Source organism: Halichoeres trimaculatus, unplaced genomic scaffold (assembly GCF_033239565.1).
Source record: "Halichoeres trimaculatus isolate MK-OKI-2021-1 unplaced genomic scaffold, fHalTri1.1 fHalTri1_scaffold_12, whole genome shotgun sequence".
Lineage (NCBI taxonomy): Eukaryota > Metazoa > Chordata > Actinopteri > Labriformes > Labridae > Halichoeres > Halichoeres trimaculatus.
The window spans coordinates 32,800,302-32,819,347 of NW_027437190.1; the positions used below are offsets into that span (position 1 = coordinate 32,800,302).

Genomic DNA, 19,046 nt, shown 5'->3' on the forward strand with positions numbered 1-19,046 from the left:
CAACAAAACAACAGCACGTTTTGATAAGACGTGGGTATAAATACGTTTGTGCTCCACATCCAGTCGTAGTTATCTGCAGCAGCTTCACATCATCTCCTGAGGTTTTACTTGGAAAGACTTGAAATAACATTTTTGACTTTGAATTGTCTCAAGGACTTTAAATTAATCAAAAGTAAGTCTAAAGGCTTTGTTTTAGCAAATCTGGAGTTAAGGCAGATTTGAGCCTCTACAGTAAGCCTTATTTTAGATTGAGGAAGTGTTATGATTAAACAAAAATATATTTTATATTGTATCTAATTCACCACCAGTTATCTTGAAGAGGGTTTCAACTGCATTTATGTAGCTTCAACACCAAACCTCTCGTATTAGTCTCCTGGATCAAAGTGTTATTTTCTTTAAAAGAAAATTCATAGACATCAGGTAAACAAATGTCATTTCTTTGTTGTTAAACTCTGTTGTCTCCTCAGAAAAAATGAAACGAAGCTTAGTTCTGCTCCTGCCGCTCCTCCTGGGATCATGCTCAGTTTACCCCTACGGTGAGTTTGACGTAGATTTATATCTTTGTTAAGAAAAATTTCAAGAATTGCTGCCTGAGCTGAGGGTTTTTTCTGACATAAATAAAACCTGAATCCTTCTCTAACGAGGTCAGTTGACTTCTGTTGTCGATGAGAAAGAACTTCAGGTTTGAGACATTTCTGCACTGCATTGCCAGAGCTGATGGTACAGATTAAATGCAGATCTTGTGGGGACAAGTTATCAGTCAGAGCCTGTACCAGAGACCTGTATCTACAAACAAAGACAACCACTGTTTAGGTGCTGTTAAACCAAGTCACTCACGGCTGTGTGTGATCTTATTGTAGACTAAGGCTGTATTCAGACCAGAAAAGTCCTTTGTTCCACTTGTTTGATCCGGACCAAAAGTGGACTTTATTTTTTTCGTTTGGTGCGGTTCGTATTCAGATTGTACTTTTTGCAAGTGGACTATATTCTGTAAACACATCCACGTGTGTGACGATCAGTGCTCTCATTGGACAGCACTGACAAAGGCGGCACACAGAATACAGACCCAAAAATGGAGGTAAATGTGTGTGTTTGTGCTCTTATTAGAGCTCCAAAATCATTTTCAGTTTCAAGAGCAGCTCCTTCAAAGCAGCTTAACAACACCGTTTACAATTTAGGAACAGGAAGACGAATGCGCGCAGCAAGGAGACGCTATGCTCTGCTGTACTGACCCACAACATGCTAGCAACAGCGTGGCTAAACAGAAGACAGAGGATCAGGTATGAACAAAGACGGTTAGGTTACGGTGGCTTTATAGGCCCAAAAGGCACATGTATCCTGTAGTTAGTTCGGATGGACCTTGGTTTGTATTCAGACCTGCACCGGAGAACCACGAACTGCACCAGAGTTCGTTTGGAAGCGGACCGAGGCCACCTCAAAAAGTGGGTCTCGGTCCAGTTGTTTGGTCTGCACCAGGGTTCGTTTGTGTCTATTGACACCTGCATGAAAAGTCCGCCCCAGCGTGGGAAACAAACCCTGGTCCGTTTAAAGTGGACCAAACAGTCCAGGTCTGAATACGCTCTAAGGGTCAAATAAAAACACTGTGGTGGCTCCAACAATCAGAAATGTTCAGCTGTAGGCCTCGCCTCTAAAAGTCCATGGACCTCTAATGCTGCAGCCAAACCGGACACGAATTTACTTTGAATGTAATCTCAACACGTGTCTTTTCAAATTTGCATTATTTGGAGGCAGCGCTGGTTAGGGATGGGTACCAAATTAGGTACTTTTACAGGTACTGACTTTGGTCTGCCTGAAATACTGAGTACAGATTCACATAAAATCAAATGGTACCATGTTTCGGTACCTAAATGCATCCTTATGACTGTGAGGGAGCAGAGGAGTAGGTGATTTTGCACGCTGGACATGAACACAGCATTGCAAGTTTATATATTAAGAAATAAAAGTCCATTTGCAAAACTTTGAGATTTTATTATATAACAGATTAATAATCATTACCTTAAAAACGCACACAAAAGAACCGAAAATTGGTACAGTTGAGAACCGATACCCATCGCCAAGTACCAGGCATCCAAAAGGTTCCCATCCCTAGTGCTGGTACCATCCTCACAGTAGAGGCTAAGGTCCGTTGAAGGGATAAAGGAGAAGACAGTTTTCTCCCTCGTCAGCATCTCAAATAGTAAATAGTTAGATCAAACTGAAAATGAAATTTTAAGAAGCCAGAAACCTTCCCCTTCCCCTGAACACCCTCATAATTTAATGAAATAAACTTGGTATAAAATATGTACCAAATAATTTCCAATTTATCAACCTGCATTAATCTAAAGAAAACAAATCTGTGTGTTTCATTCAACAGAAAACGTGGCCCTGCACGGCAAAGCTACTCAGTCACATCGCTTGGCGCATAACTTTGGAGACGCCAACAGTGCAATCGATGGAAACCGGGATTCCAACTATTTTGCTGGTTCATGCGCCCACACTATAGAAATGACCAACCCCTGGTGGAGGGTGGACCTGCTACACCGCTACGTTATTACCTCAGTTATCATCACAAACAGAGCAGACTGCTGTTCAGAGAAGATCAACGGGGCTGAAGTTCACATCGGAGACTCTTTACGGGACAATGGCATTGCAAACCCACTGTGAGTAAACTTAAACTACAAGAGTCTCCCTACTGATGTGCAAAAAATTTGGCACCTACAATGTCCAAGAATACTCAAAACTTAAACTGAACTTTTCTTAAAGTTCTCATAAGTGGAGTTTCTCTGTTTCTTTCAGAGCTGGTGTCATTTCTCAGATCTCTGCAGGGAGCTCGATCACTCTAACAATGGATAAAGACGTGGTTGGACGTTATGTGACCATCGTTGTCCCTGGTCCAAACAGATACTTGATGCTCTGTGAAGTTGAAGTCTATGGGTACCTTGCCCCAACTGGTGAGACTTAAACCAGTGTCAACATGTTGCTTACATTATGGTCTGACTTCAGACTAGATTGTTTTTGGCCGTAACCCCTGAGATCCTCTGAACACATCAGGACCAGCAAGGCTGGTGGATTTGTTGGTCTCTTATGATTTGGTGAAATGTCTAGGCCTGTGGAGGTGAAGAAGAAATGAAATGGAAATGGAGAATGTGAAGTCACTGACATCATCTATTGTTTTGTTTTTCTCTCAGGAGTTAACCTCGCCCTCAAAGGAAAAGCCTCACAGTCATCAATACATCAAGAAGGCATGGCGTACTTGGCAATTGATGGTAATAATGACAACGAATGGGCACATGGGTCCTGCTCCCACACAAAAGATGACTTTGCCCCCTGGTGGCGGCTGGATCTAATCACAGCCCATAAAGTGTTCACTGTTAAGATAACCAACCGCATAAATTCACAAGTCGCACCACGACTCAATGGAGCCGAGATCCGCATCGGAGATTCTTTGGATAACAACGGCAACAACAATCCCAGGTACTACTCAGATGGAACTGAACCGTCCTGAATCTTAAAGTTTTGAAAAATGGTCTCAGAGAAAAATATGTTTAAAATGAACTTGTCTCTTCTTTTAAAGGTGTGCTGTGATTGAAAACATCCCAGCCGGTGCTACAGCTGAATTCAAATGTAACGGGATGGACGGTCGCTTCGTGAACATAGTCATCCCTGGGAGAACAGAGTACCTGAGTCTATGTGAGGTGGAGGTTTACGGCTCTGTCCTGGATCTAGACCATCCTGCTATGTGTACAAACTAACCTGAACTTATAGATAAGGCTTTGATTTTACTGTTTGCCTGATACTTTACCAAAAAGTTTTAGCATCAAAATAAAAAAAATCTTGTCGTACTGTCCCGTTTATTGCTGTTTATTGATTGGATGGTTGAATGTGAAATGAAGAGTTCAAACTGAAGAGGGTTACAAAGTCATTTGAGTCTTAAACAGAGAAGTATCATGGAAAGGGCGCAATGTGCAACATCAGATATCTGCATCATCAACAGTTACTGTTGTTTTATAAAGAAATGACTCTGTGTTTAGTGTTATGACAACTGAATGTGAGCCTGAGCCCAAGAGAAAATCAGGATTTATTGGTGTTGAAGGAAATTTGTTGGTTTTGATTAGAAGTGTAAATGGTCAAATGAAAAAATTGTAAAAAAAAAAAAAAAGGTCAACACATTTTGTCAATACATCCATACATGCTGCTATAACTGAGCAGTGCAAAGAGCACACCACAATACTTTTATCATACTCTTAATTATACTTCTATGTCTCTGTTTATAACTGGACCTGGAAGTAATACTTTCAAAATGTACTTTAGGCAAGGAAACATGACAGGAAATTAGAGCAGGAGGCTGGCTGAAGGTGAAAAACAAGAAAAGCCAGTTTCTTGTAATTTTTTTCATCTCTTTTTCGTCATCTTTGCATTTGGAGTGGGTCATTACTTTGTATGGTTCCAAACTGGTTTTGTCTCCAGTAATATTTTTACTATTTTGGCTCCTGTGTTTGTCTGGAGATCCTACATGTAACCATGGCTGCATTGTTTACATGTGAAATCAGCTGGTAGTGGCCTGTAGCATGTCAATGCTAACTGGTGCAATGCCGGATGTTTCCCACAAGCTGAGGAGAAGGAGGTGAGGATGACGTGCTGGTTCTCAGGTGTGAGCTAAGAAGTGGCGACATGGACCTGTCCTTCCATCCATCGTTATTGGGAACGTAAGATCTATCTCCAATAAGATGGACAAGCTAGCTGTGCTAACCCAGCAACAGAGGGAATACCAGAAGGCAGAGTAGCATCATGCTATTCACAGACATGGCTAACAGAGCCAACACCAGACACCAACGCCACATTGGAAGAGCTTCACCTGCTGTGAGCAGCAACAACCTGGAAAAAAACAGCTCTATTCCTCTTGACACACATTGAAGTAATGCTTGTTTAACGATAAGGCTGTTGATGATTACAGAAGAAAGACTTTGAACTTTCAGGCTTTTTGATGATTGCATTCAATGGATGTTGCAGATGTTTTTCTGAGTTGTTCTACTTTAAACTGTGTGCATATGCTGCTCATCATTGTTAGCTTTTGTTTCTTTAACTTTTGTTGTCAAGTGTAGAGCGGCTACCAGTGATTGTTTCCTTGATATAAAATCAGTTATCTGTGGTTACCTTTAAAAAAAAAAAAAAAAAGAATGATTAAACAGACTGCTCTTAAAGCTCAGGCCCCTCAAAGAGCCAGGAGTCCCATCTCTAGTCATGTGCCCTATTTTGTTTCTGACCAGATGACCAAACTTTCAGATGACCTGCCAACAGTGAACCTTATCTAACAGCACATCTGTGATAAAGTTTGGGTATAAATATCTGTTTGTGCTCCACATCCAGTCGTGGCTATCATCAGCAGCTTCATATCTTCCCCTGAGGTTATACCTCGAAGGACAGGTAGGTGGTTCATCACTAAATGGCAATAACAATTTTTACTTTGGGCTGTCTCAAGAATTCGACATTAACCGACAGTAAGTTAAGAGGCTTTGTTTTAGCAAATCTGGAGTAAAGTATCAAAATAAAAGGGTTGGGATTTGGTGTATTGGGCTATTTTACATGTATCTTAAGTTTAATTGATTAAAGTGGAACACAGTTATCTTTGTATGATGTGAACATCAGTGCGTGTATTGACATTTAATCTTCAGTATCACAAGTCTCAGCTGTTTTTTGTGCAAAGTAAAAGAAACTTTCCCCTTTTTTGTTTGACTCAAAAGATACATTCTTGTAACATATCAAAATTAGAGGTTGACCGATATGGGTTTTTTGGGGGCCGATGCCGATGCTTTCCAAATTTGGGCAGCCGATGCCGATATGCGTAGCCGATTTTTCCAATTTGATATTCAGGCCGATTGTTAAATAAATATATATCTATCACATTTTTGTGAAACGCAGCAATTTCTGAGCAACTAAAAGAAATCTATTACAACAAGTGGTGTCCAGTCCTCTGAACATTTATTCAGCTTTCAAAACAATGAAATATTTTGTCTGAGTAAACACACAATGTAACAAGCAGTAGTAAACATTCACACTCTTCTTAAAATGTCAAAAAAGAAATTTAAACTTATTAATATAATTTGAATAAAAGTATGTAATGTATCCAAGTGGTTCCACAAGTTTGAGGTGCTCATCTTTTTTGTGCCTGATCAAAAATTGCGTTATTTTATACAACGGATCAAAAATCAGCTTGTTAAAGGAAAATACGGCCGATGGCCGATCGAGACAAATGTCCAAATATCGGCCCGATATATCAGCCAGCCAATATGTCAGTCTACCTCTAATCAAAATGTTGGATTATCAAAAACAAATGTATATGTAAAAACATGAAATTAAAAAAAAAAAAAAAAAAATTACAGCAAAAGGACAACTTAATGAGATTTTGTTTCAATGTTAAATCTGATGGCAAAGAAAATTCATAGACATGAGGTAAACAAAGGTCATTTCTTTTTTGTTAAATTCTGTTATCTCCTCTTTTGTCCGTCTTTAGCAGAAAAATGAAACACAGCTCAGTCCTGCTCCTGGCCCTCCTCCTGGGATCATGCTCAGTTTACGCCTACCGTAAGTTTGACCTGAGAACTGCCTTCATCCTTGGTGGCATAGATTCAACAAGGTCCTGGAAACATTCCTCAGAGAGTTTGGTCCATATTGACATGATAACATCACACAGTTGCTGCAGATTTGTCGTCTGAACATCCATGATGAGAATCTCCCGTTCCGCCACATCCCAAAGGTGCTCTATTGGATTGAGATCTGGGGACTGTGGAGGACATTTGAGTACAGGGAACTCATTGTCATGTTGAAGAAAGCAGTCTGAGATGATTCCAGCTTTATGACATGGAGCGTTATCCTGCTGGAAGTAGCCATCAGAAGATGGGTACAGGTGATGGAGGCAGCAGTTCCATCAGAGAAGACCACTGGCCCCTGTTCCCAGCGACTTCCACCAGCTCCTCTGAGGGGATACAAAGAGGTTCCCAGGCCAGTCTGGAGATATAATCAATCCACTATGTTCTGGATCTACCCCAGGGTCTCCTCTCAGTTGGACATGCCTAAAACACCTCCCCAGGGAGGCTCAACAGATGCCCGAACCACCTCATCTGGCTCCTCCTGATGTGGAGGAGGGCGGATCTACTCCAAGCCTTTCCAGGATGTCTAAGCTCCAAACCCTTTCCCTAAGGCTGAGCCCAGAAACCCTGCAGAGAAAGCTCATTTCAGCCGCTTGTATCTGCGATTTAATTTTTGTCTGTCACTACCCACAGATCATGGCCGTAGGTGAGGGTTGTAACGTAGATTGACCGGTAAATTGAGAGCCTCTCCTTCTGGGCACAATGGACCGGTATAGCTACTGCATCACTGCCGACGCCGCCCCGATTGGTCTGTCAATCTCTTGCTCCATTTTCCCCTCACTCGAGAACAAGACCCTGAGATACTTAAAGGATAAGTTCGGTTTATACAGCTTTTACATTGTTTATAGAATGAAGTAGAACAAAATACTCACCCAGAAGGTTTTCCTGATCCAAGCAGTGCTTCGGGAGATATTTAGATCCAAAATCGTGCAGCGGACATCCGTATAATGGGATCCATCGGGGCATAGACAGCGCCGCTCTTAAAAATGCATTAATCGTCCAAAAACTCGTGGTCCGCTCCGGGTTAGTCCTCTGCTGCAGTCTGTGTCACTCCAGGCAGCACTGTGTGGCTGTACTGACCTCCGAACTGACGAAGCCTTTGTTTACGTTTGTCCCTCAAAGAAAGGAGTCAGCTCTCCAGAGAGTACTGCGATTTTGGATCTAAATATCTCCCAAAGCACTGCTTGGATCAGGAAAACCTGCTGGGTGATATTTTGTTCTACTTCATTCTATAAACAATGTAAAAGCTGTATAAACCGAACTTATCCTTGAAACTCCTCCCTGTGGGGCAAAGACTCTCTCCCAAAACGGAGTGGGTAATCCACCCTTTCCAGGCTGAGAGCCATGGCCTCAGACTTAGAGGTGCCATTTGGAGGCAGCACTCGTACCATCTCCAAAGAAAGGGCCAGGGGTTTATTTAACAAGGAATGACAGAGAAGACAGTTTTCTCCCCTTGTCAGCATCAAAAAGACTAAATCTGAATCTGTGTGTTTCATTCAACAGATAACGTGGCCCTGCACGGCAAAGCTACGCAGTCACATCGCTACGGGCATTACTTTGGAGACGCCAACAGTGCAATCGATGGAAACCGTAATTCCGACTTTTCAGCCGGTTCATGTGCCCACACTATAGAAATGACCAACCCCTGGTGGAGGGTGGACCTGCTGCACCGCTACGTTATCACCTCAGTTGTCATCACAAACAGAGCAGACTGCTGTCCAGAGAAGATCATCGGGGCTGAAGTTCACATCGGAGACTCTTTAGAAGACAACGGCATTGCAAACCCACTGTGAGTGTCATTAAAGCTGCTGGAAACCTCAAACTACAAGACTGATGTAAACGACATTTGGTGCCTACAATGTCCAAGAATACTCGATGCTTAAACTGAACTTTTTTTAAAGTTGTCATCAGTGAAGTTTCTCTGTCTCCCTCAGGGCTGCTGTCATTTCTGAGGTATCTTTTAGGAGCTCGGTCTCTCTAAAAGTGGAAAACGACATGGTTGGACGTTATGTGACCATCGTTCTCCCTGGCCCAGACAAAACTCTGACCCTCTGTGAAGTTGAAGTCTATGGGTACCTTGCCCCAACTGGTGAGACTTAAACCAGTGTCAACATGTTGCTTACATTATGGTCTGACTTCAGACTAGATCGTTTTGGGCCGTAACCCCTGAGATCCTCTGAACACATCAGGACCAGCAAGTCTGGTGGATTTGTTGGTCTCTTATGATTTGGTGAAATGTCTAGTCCTGTGGAGGTGAACAAGAAATGAAGTGGAAATGGAGTATAGAGTATGTGAAGTCACTGACATCATCTATTGTTTTTGTTTTTCTCTCAGGAGTTAACCTCGCCCTAAAGGGAAAAGCTTCACAGTCAACGTTATTTTTAGAAGGCATGGCGAGCTTGGCAAATGATGGAAATAATGACAGCAACCGAGATCATAGGTCCTGCGCTCACACAAAAAATGAATTTGCCCCCTGGTGGCGACTGGATCTGATCACAACCCATAAAGTGTTCACTGTTAAGGTAACCAACCGCAGGGAATATTCATCACGACTGAATGGAGCCGAGATCCGCATCGGAGATTCTCTGGATAACAATGGCAACAACAATCCCAGGTAGGGTACAGCCTTTTAACGTGAAAATAAAACAGCCAATGGGCGAAAGGTTACAAAGTCAGATGGAACTGAAATTCTCTGTTATATATTTATAACAAAACTGTTTCTTCTTTTAAAGGTGTGCTGTGATTGAAAACATCCCAGCCGGTGCTACAGATGAATTCAAATGTAACGGAATGGACGGTCGCTTCGTGAACATAGTCATCCCTGGAAGAGCAGAGTTCCTGACTCTCTGTGAGGTGGAGGTTTACGGCTCTGTCCTGGATCAGGAGTAAGAGCTCCTTCTGATGCAAGAATTTCTAGATGAGGCTTTGACTTGACTGTTTGCCTGAAACATGACTTAAAAGTTTCAGCATCGTATTAAAAAAATCTTGTCGTACTGTCCCACGCACTAGTGTTTATTGGTTGGATGGTTGAATGTCTGATTTAACATGTGCCTAAAAAACGAAGAGTTCAGAGTGTGGAGGGTTACGCAGTCATTTAAGCGTTGAACAGAGAAGTATCATTGACTGTTGTTTTATAAAGACATTACTCGTATGGTATGTGGAAGACCAAATGTGAGCCAGAGTACGACAGAAAAACTGGATTAATCCATCGACCGGAAGTGTGAATGGTCAAATCTCAAACAAAACGTTTCCAATCCCTGACCTGCTTTAAAGTGAAACTGAGTTTTATCTGCAGACCAGGAAACAATAAGTCACCTGCTGTAAAACATCAATAAAACAACCGCATGTTTTGATAAGACATGGGTATAAATATCTGTTTGTGCCCCACATCCAGTCGTAGTTAACACCAGCGGCTTCACTTCTTCTCCTGAGGTTTTACTTGGAAAGACAGGTGGGTGGTTCGTCACTTAATAACATTTTTGTCTTTAAATTTTCTCAAGAACTTTAAATCAACCAACCTTAAGTTTAAAAGCTTTGTTTTTATCAAAAATCGGTGCGTGTCAAATAAAAGGGTCAGGATTTAGTACATTAAAATACTTTAACTTATTCAGGCAGATTTTAAAGTAGAACACAGTAATTTTTATTTGATCTGAACATCAGTGTATTGGAGTAAGTGTATACTAAAAATAAGAAAAATTACAGCAGAAAAAAACCTCAATGATCCTTTTTTGCAATGTTAAATCTGTTGGCAATTCCACGATTTACCTTTAAAAAAAATAAGTCCAGACGTTTTTTTTTAAATATCTATCAGTACTTTTCAGTTTTAGATCTATGTAAGTATTATTTCAGATAAAGGACATGTGATGATAAAACAAGAGCTTTTTAAGTTTTATGTTTTCTCCAGGCTTATGTTGTATCTCACTTACCATGAGGGATGAGTAATGACAAGTTTTTATTGATACCAATGACCTCATCAATTCTACTTATTAATCCAAAACTTGCTTATGAATTAAGTAGCTTTACAGGTTTTTTGTGTCAACAACATTTAACTGAGTTTATATGTAAATAAATATGAAATTAGCCACTGGATCTGGATATTTCTGGATGTAAATAAAAATAAGAAAAATCAAACGACATGTGATGTTAATGTACTGTTTTGTGATGTTATCGACTGTAGTAGGCCATCTAGTGGCTTATAGTGGTTATAGCATCGATTTGAGATGTTGAGCACCTTGAGCTTGACGTAGTTATGCTTAAGTCACCCATGAGCCTGCACGTAACTTTTCTTCTCAACTTTATTTATAGAGCACTTTGAAAACAACCACGGCTGAAACAGAGGGCTGTACATTGAAGAGGGTGAATAAATAGGTAAATTGAAAAAATATATATTAAAAACAAACCATAAAACACTAAAACAAGAGCAGAGTCTCATTTTTGAGCAGCTAGAGCAGGGGTCTGCTTTCCAAAGAGCTGTTTTGCCTCAGCTCACCTGGATAAAAGTCATTTAGGAGCCGCAAAATCTACTTAATCTTGACATTTAGATAAAAAAAAAGTGGATTATTAGGAGAATAATTATCTTAACAAGAAGTTTTTGTGTTTATAAATTTGCACGTGATTTCTTAGTTTTTTATTTGTAATAAATGTGCCAGTTATAGATTTTATAAATTTGCAAAATGTATGAAATTTCAATAAGTTGGAAATGTTAAAAAAAAAAAAATGAAAAATTTGCAAAGTAAAAAAAAAAATTTAAAAACATGCAAAAAAAAAATTAAAATGCTGAAATGTCATAAATTTGCAAAAAAAAAAAAGTAAATAATGCAATTTCAAAACTTTGCCTAATTTCCAAAACTTGTAAAAACTTTCTTAAATAGCAAAAAATCAAAAATTTGCTTAATCTTCAAAAAAATGTGGAACTCTTTCTTAATTCGCAAAAATGTCAAAAAATTAAAATTAAAATTAAAAAAAAATCCAAAAACATTCAAAAACTGCAAAAAAAATCACAAAAAAATTAAAAGCTTTGTTTCAAGAGGTGATGCATTTTAAGTAAAATTTTTATATTATGTTTTTACTTTGTGTCTGTTTCATTATCATTAATACCCTCTGTAAGAAAAATATTAAATGACCTTTATTTAAATGATATCTTTAAAGCTACAAGGAGCCACTGCAAAGGAGTCAAAGAGCCGCATAAGGCTCCAGAGCTACAGATGAACGCCATGTTGTTGATGATGTTCATGAAGTAACAAGTCCACCTCAATTTTACCTTTTTTTTTTTTTTTTTTTTTGCCATCTCCTTACGCCTTTGACTGCTTCTACTTTCTGTTTTTGACTGCGCATGCTCATAACATTCTTCTTCTATGGTTTTCACATTTTGCTAACCTGCTACTTATTATCCTGGCGATAAGTAGCAGGCTTCAGAGGTGATCGTTTTCAGTTTTGCCTCTTCATATGGACAGATATATTTCTGTGGTGTGGACAGAGATTTTTATTTAAACGGACAAAGATGCCCGGCTAAAGAAATATCATATATGTGTGGAATATGAAAATGGACTCTAAATTGCACAGGCAGCCTGTAAAGAGAAGCCAGGGACGTGCTCCAGTAAGAAGCCAAGCGGCAACTAGAGACGTGCGAGGGAGCACTGACTGACTCCCAGGTAAAGAGCGTTACAGCAATCCAGCCAAGATGTAATAAAAGCGTGTTTTTTTTTTTAAACTGTTAGCTAACTGCTAAGCCAAGATAGCTAGGTCTAGCTGCTCTGGTGAAATGTAATGAATTGGTAAGGAAACATTAAGCATATAGACAAACAATATTGATGGATTGATGCATTTTTTTTTATCAAATCCCTAATCACCACCAGTTATCATTAGCAGGATTTCAATAGCATTTAGCTACAAAAGCTAATCTCCTTTATTCGTCTCCTGGATCAAAGTGTTTTTACCGTTAAAGAAAATTCATAGACATCATGTAAACAAAAGTCATTTCTTTGTTGTTTAAGTCAGTCATCTCCTCTTTTGTCAGTCTTTAACAGAAAAATGAAACACAGCTCAGTTCTGCTCCTGGCCCTCCTCCTGGGATCGTGCTTAGTTTACGCCTACGGTAAGTTTGACATAGTTTCACACCCTTTTTTTTTAATGTAACATTTCATTTAAAGAATAGCTGAAGAATTCAGATTGAAGACATTTCTATAAAAGCAAATAAGAGACATAATTATTTGAATTACAAATGCCACTGCGTGTTAAACACTGAAATAAAAGCACAGCTGAATTCATGGCATTTGATTATTTTGCTATGAAAACCATGCTTTTTTTATTCATTTTACCAGCTCAAAAATCTACAACAACAAAAAGATTTGTGTTGCTCAGATTCAATTTGTCAAATCCAGTTCTAAGTCTAACTCATCATCGTAAAATTGTAAAAAATTAAGTTGACAAATTCAGATCACAACATCAGGGCTACCCAGGACAGGAAAGGCAATAAAGACCTGATCAAAATCTTAAGACCAGTTGAAAAATTGCAAGTATTTACCTTTCGCACATTTGGATCTTAATGAGGTTTTAAGTAGAGCGTCAATATGCAAAAGCAAGAAGGGAGAGTGTTACGGAAGCGCATTGCATTCACTGGATTAAAAAAAAATAGACACCTTATCTCGTAATTACGCGAAAGGATCTCGTAATTATGAGAAACGATCTCATAATCATGAGATAAGAAGGAAGTGGAAGTTTCTTCTTCGTGGAATATATTCTATGGAAGTACAGAAGCGTAAATCCTGCTGCAGTGATGGAGCTGTCCCAGTTGCTATGTTTTTACCACCTTCTCTGAGACACTGGGAAATGCTCATGTTTCTGAAAAACGAGAACGGTTTGACGATTAGTATGTCTACATTGCGTAGGCATGACCAGTGTGCCGTATTAACTGGTGAATTAACTGGTGACAGTCCAGGCAGATGTGAAGGGGGCATGCCTTTGAAGGACCCCTTTGTTTACTATCCAAACACCTCCCGAATCCATTCTATACTTAAAAAATAAAAAATACGCTTTCTGCACCCATTTACTTACTAGTGTAGTGACTTTACAACATTTAGCCAGACAACGAAAGGTTTTGAAGAACTACTGACTTATTAGACGGCGGATATATACGTATGGTAGAATATATAGGTAACTATCTTAAATGCCTGATCAAAATGACAAACTTTGTACTGTGTCAACTTGTGATAGCACCAAAACCCACATTTTACAGTCACTTCAGCGTATCAACAAACAATTCGTTGATGTTCAACGTATAACGGACTCTGGAGGACTTGAAAATAGTCACAGAGAAGTAGGTTTTTTGACGATGTGGATGAAAATTAATGTTCAGTACATGTTAAAATAGTTTGCTTTGTCTTGGGATTAAGCTGATGGCACGTATATCTGCATTAAGTGTAAGCACAAGAGTGCATTTCTGTAAGCATGCTGAATTACCTGATGTCGGAATTACGAGATCTTTTCTTATGATTACAACATCAGGATCTCATAATTAAGAGATTTTTTCCTCATAATTACAAGATCTTTTCTCATAATTACGAGATCTTTTCTCGTAAATATAGATAAGGTGTCTATTTTTTTTTTTATCCGTAGAGTGTGACAAAAAGCACTTTGAAAAAGTAATTTATTGAAAACAAGTAATGTGAAATAGGTTGTTTATCAGCTGATCAAAAGTTTAAGACCATCACTCAAAAAATTACCAAAAACTCTCCAAACCAGAGCAAAAATTTTTCTCAGTAGGACTCTGTGATGAGTAGCTCCAATCGATTTTGTTAACCACTTCAAAATTCTTTTGGGCATGCTTGATGGAAGTGTTTCCAGGAAGTTTTTGGGAACATTGCTCCAAGTGGTAAAAATGGTTTCACGAAGGGCATCAACTGTCTGGAACTGACGGCCATTTTTATAAACGTCCCTCGCCATCCATCTCCAAATGTTCTCTATTGGATTTAAATCAGGGGAACATGTGGGATGGTCCAAAGAGTGATGTTATTCTCCCTGAAGAAGTCCTTCATCAAGCCAGCATTGTGACCTGCAGCGTTGTCCTGTTGAAAAACCAGCTGTTCCCACACAGACCAGGGCCCTCAGTCATGAAGGACGCCTGCTGCAACATCTGCACGTAACCAGCTGCCGTTTGACCACCCTGCTCCACCTGAAGCTCCAGAGTTCACTGAATGAAAAAGCCCAGATCATCATGGACCCCCTCCACTGTGCCGCCATTAAACATCTTGGGTGGGATCTCCTCATCATGTCAGTAACATTGAAGCCATCTGGACCGTCAAGGTGACATTTTTTCTCATCAGAGAATCAAACTTTTTTCCACCTTTCAATGTCCCATGATGCTCTCTGGCAAAGTCTAAACGGGCAGTTTTGTGGCACTGAAGGAAACAAGGTCTTTGAATTTGTGTTTTGTTTGCAGCTTGCGCTGCAGTCAGCACCAGTAAGGGCTTTAATTTGAGTCGAGGACCGCCCTGTTTCTTGACAGACAGCCAATCGGATCCTCCGGTTCAGCGCAGGTGTAATTTTAAAAAAAAAAAAAGGAGAATAACTGTCTTACTGCGTCCAACCTCAGCAGCAATGTCACGCTGCGAGAGGCCTTGCTTATGCAGCTTGATGATCCGACCACGTTCAAGAAGAGACAGCTTCTTAGCTTTAGCCATCAGGAGGGCATGACCGTGCGAATGCCTGACAGAAAATGAACATTTGGAGCAGATTTTGCCTTCAATAGCCTGTGGGCTTACACTTTTGATCAGGTGATAAACTACCCATTTCAGCTTTTTTTTTTTTTAATTACAAGTTCCAAATGTTTTTGTCACACTCCTCCTTCTTGCTTTTGCATATTGTAGCTTTACTTAAAACCTCATTAAGATCCAAATGTGCAAAGGGTAAATACTTGAAATTTTTCAACTGGTCTTAAGATTTTGATCAGGTCTGTATACCGTATTGAGTCCCCCTTGTATGTGGAATAGCTAGTTTCGTGGGGGTCATAAGACATGTATTTTACTGGTAAACTCTGTGCCATTTATTATGCTCTATAAATCAATAAAAAATTGTACAGGATCATTTTGTCTTTACATTATTGCCTATTTTAGAGATAATGATTACAGTTATAAAATGTCAATTTGTTTCCTCAATCATCTCTTGAATGCAGAACAGATTTTTCTTGTTTTTCTTTTGCCCATCTCGTTTTTGATGGCCTAATGAGTGAAGTTTCTGTAGTTTTCATATATCGTTATATGTTTATTTGTTTACCATTTCCAGAAAATGTGGCGCTGCGTGGAAAAGCAACCCACTCAAGCCAACTGAAGTACCCACTTGCGTCAGCCATCAATGCCATCGATGGAAACCGGGACAGTAACTACTACTCTGGATCTTGCACTCATACGCTCTTAGAGACCAACCCCTGGTGGAGGGTGGATCTGCTGGAGTCGTACATCGTCACCTCCATCATCATCACCAACCGAGGAGACTGCTGTCCAGAGAGGCTCAACGGGGCCCAGATCCACGTTGGCAACTCTCCACGGGACCATGGCATTGCAAACCCACTGTGAGTTAATAATTGTACTTGTTTATGTGCTCTTCCTTGTGATTGTAAAGTTAGTGAATTAGACAGACCATTAAAGTTAACTCCGTGTAATTACAATTTTTTTTTTAAAACAACATATAAACTACGGGAGCGTATTGCATTCACTTCAAGAAAAAAGAAAACTCAGGTTTTTCAGAGTAATTTGTTATTTGGTTTGTTTTTTGTGGTAATTAATTTTTTTTTTCTGATTAATATTTTATTTTTTGGTTATTTTTGTCATAATTATTATATCTAAACATAACAAGGGTATCATACCCTGTGTGTGGCTAATACCTTACTTTTATTGACCCGGTACGGACCGGTAGAAAGATAAGGATAAGGCATATATGTGCCGAAAAGGATCTCCGATCCATGCGGGACACAGGAGCCACCACACATCCACGGGAGTCGTCTGCAGGTTGGAGGTCTTAATCCATTTCTAAGTATCCCGATACTTCAGGACTTACTTTACTCCTAAAAACATGAAAAAGTAATCTGAAAACAGAAAAAAAATTACATATAGAAACAGAAATAATTATAACAAAAAAAACAAACCAATAAAAAAATATAAATCAGAAAAAAAAAAAAAATTACCACAAAAAATTACTCATAAAAACAGAAAAAAAAATAACAAAAAAACAAACCAATAAAAAAAATATAAATCAGAAAAAAAAAAATAATTACCACAAAAAATTACTCATAAAAACAGAAATAATTACAACAAAAAACAAACCAATAAAAAAAAAACAGAAAAAAAATTAATTACCACAAAAAATACTCATAAAAACAGAAATAATTATAAGAAAAACAATATAATTATTACAAAAAACAAACCAAGAAAAAAAACATTAATCAGAAAAACAAAATGAATTACCACAAAAAACAAACCGAAGAATAAATTACCCTGAAAAAGACGGAGTTGTTTTTTTTTCTTCAAGTGAATGCAATACGCTTCTGTAATTAACCAACCCTTTAAACCTTGTGATTTCTACAAAGCCAGGCACAACCAATTTCTAACTAACCAAAAACATTTACCAAATCTTTGCTACCTCGACTGTGGAGCCATGAACATGAAAAACTGCAATACCCTGATTGTCCACTAGAGGCTTGCCTCAAAAGCAAAGCAAACCTTGACTGAGCTCGCACTAAAATACTGGTTTGTAGTCTGTGTTGAACTGACTGAACAATGGTTTTTGGAAAGAAAATGTGTTGCTTCTTCTCTCACTTCTTCTTTTTAAGGGTTGCAGTCATCGATAATATCCCAGCAGGAAGATCTTTGAGAATCACTTTTACGAGACGTGTGGAGGGACGCTACGTGACCGTAACACTGAATGGTCAACAGTACCTTACACTGTGTGAGGTAGAAGTATATGGTTATCGAGCCCCTACAGGTGAGAATCTGTGGAAACAAAATGCAAACATGTCTGTAGCTCAGAGGTTGATGAACTTTTGTTTATAAATTTCTATTCTTTCTGACGAGTCAAAACTATACGCTGATGGCACGCAGAGGCTGCTAAAGTAAGGGGCCGTCAGTGTCAGCTAGCTCGTTCACACACTGCTGAACAACAGTGGAAGTATTTTGGGGTTCAGTGACTGCAGGAGTGAGAACTGTACCCAAAGCTTCTAGTTGAGAGACACCGACTCAACCACTGAGACACAACCTGGTAGAGTCAGTCGTCAGGTTACCTGGTAATCAATGGCTCATGGTGGTACGAGTTTCCACCAAAGCCCAAAGTCCTGTGAAGATTATGTACAGAGGGGCTATGAGAGCCTGGAAACAATGCTGCTGTGCTTGATTTATTGGCCTTTTGGACCAAAACATGTTACTACCATTTCATGAAGACATCAATGATCCAGATTAAACTGCAGAAAAGGAGCAGAATATGGGACCTTTAAGAACTACTACTTGTTTTTTCCAAAATATATCACCTCCTATATATACCCTCCTCCTTTATCTTGGCTTGGGACCGACAAAAGTAATAGTACATTATATGAATAAAGTGCTTCTCCAAACACTTAGACACTTTCCAGAAAAATAAAAACATCATATAAAACAACACAATAATAAAACATGAATAGAAAAAAAAAACAAGAAACAACAAAGTATGTTCAAAGGCAATCAGACATTACAAGCATTTCTAAAAGGAGGGTTTTACTGAGTGTTTCAGTGCTAATGTTTGGACCAATTGTTTTATTGCAGGGGAGAACCTGGCGCTCCAGGGACACGCCTCTCAGTCGACTTTATACCCTCTGGGCCCTGCATACAGTGCCATAGATGGTAATAAAAACAGCCTCTGGGCAGGAGGTTCCTGTGCTCACACAAACTTGGAATTCAGCCCCTGGTGGAAATTGGACCTGGGAAAGACCCATAAAGTGTTTTCTGTCAAAGTGACCAACTACATAAACGGACCCACGTGGATTAATGGAGCTGAGATACGCATCGGAGATTCTCCAGACAACAACGGCAACAACAACCCCAGGTTAAACATACTTATCAGATACAAAACTATGATTGACTTTGATGGTTTGCAGACGGTTTAAGGAATTTCTACAATTTATTTAAATGTCATACTGAGTCTTCAGTCAGCTCAAAATATACTTTCTTCTCTAACCAGGTGTGCTGTGATTTCCAGTATCCCCGGAGGAGTAACTGAGACCTTCTCCTGTAACGGGATGGACGGTCGCTTTATTAACATAATTGTTCCGGGAAGAAGAACATACCTGGTGTTGTGCGAGGTCGAGGTTTATGGCTCCAGACTGGATTAGGTCTGAGAAGAGGTCCAGTATTTAAACCCCAGACGTGCTCTTTTCCATGT

General features: G+C 39.4%; 1 protein-coding gene across 1 annotated transcript; it reads left to right on the top strand.

Moving 5' to 3' along the window:
• The first annotated feature begins 472 nt into the window (after nt 1–472).
• On the top strand, nt 473–18,996 carry LOC141801242 (uncharacterized). Its single transcript, XM_074684218.1, has 14 exons — nt 473–536; nt 2,375–2,660; nt 2,797–2,951; nt 3,189–3,474; nt 3,575–3,741; nt 5,406–5,424; nt 6,512–6,582; nt 8,151–8,436; nt 8,582–8,736; nt 8,982–9,261; nt 9,380–9,532; nt 12,674–12,741; nt 15,927–16,212; nt 18,846–18,996. Exons 1-14 carry the CDS (start codon nt 473–475, stop codon nt 18,994–18,996), a joined length of 2,427 nt encoding a protein of 808 aa, XP_074540319.1.
• Nucleotides 18,997–19,046: the final 50 nt, after the last annotated feature.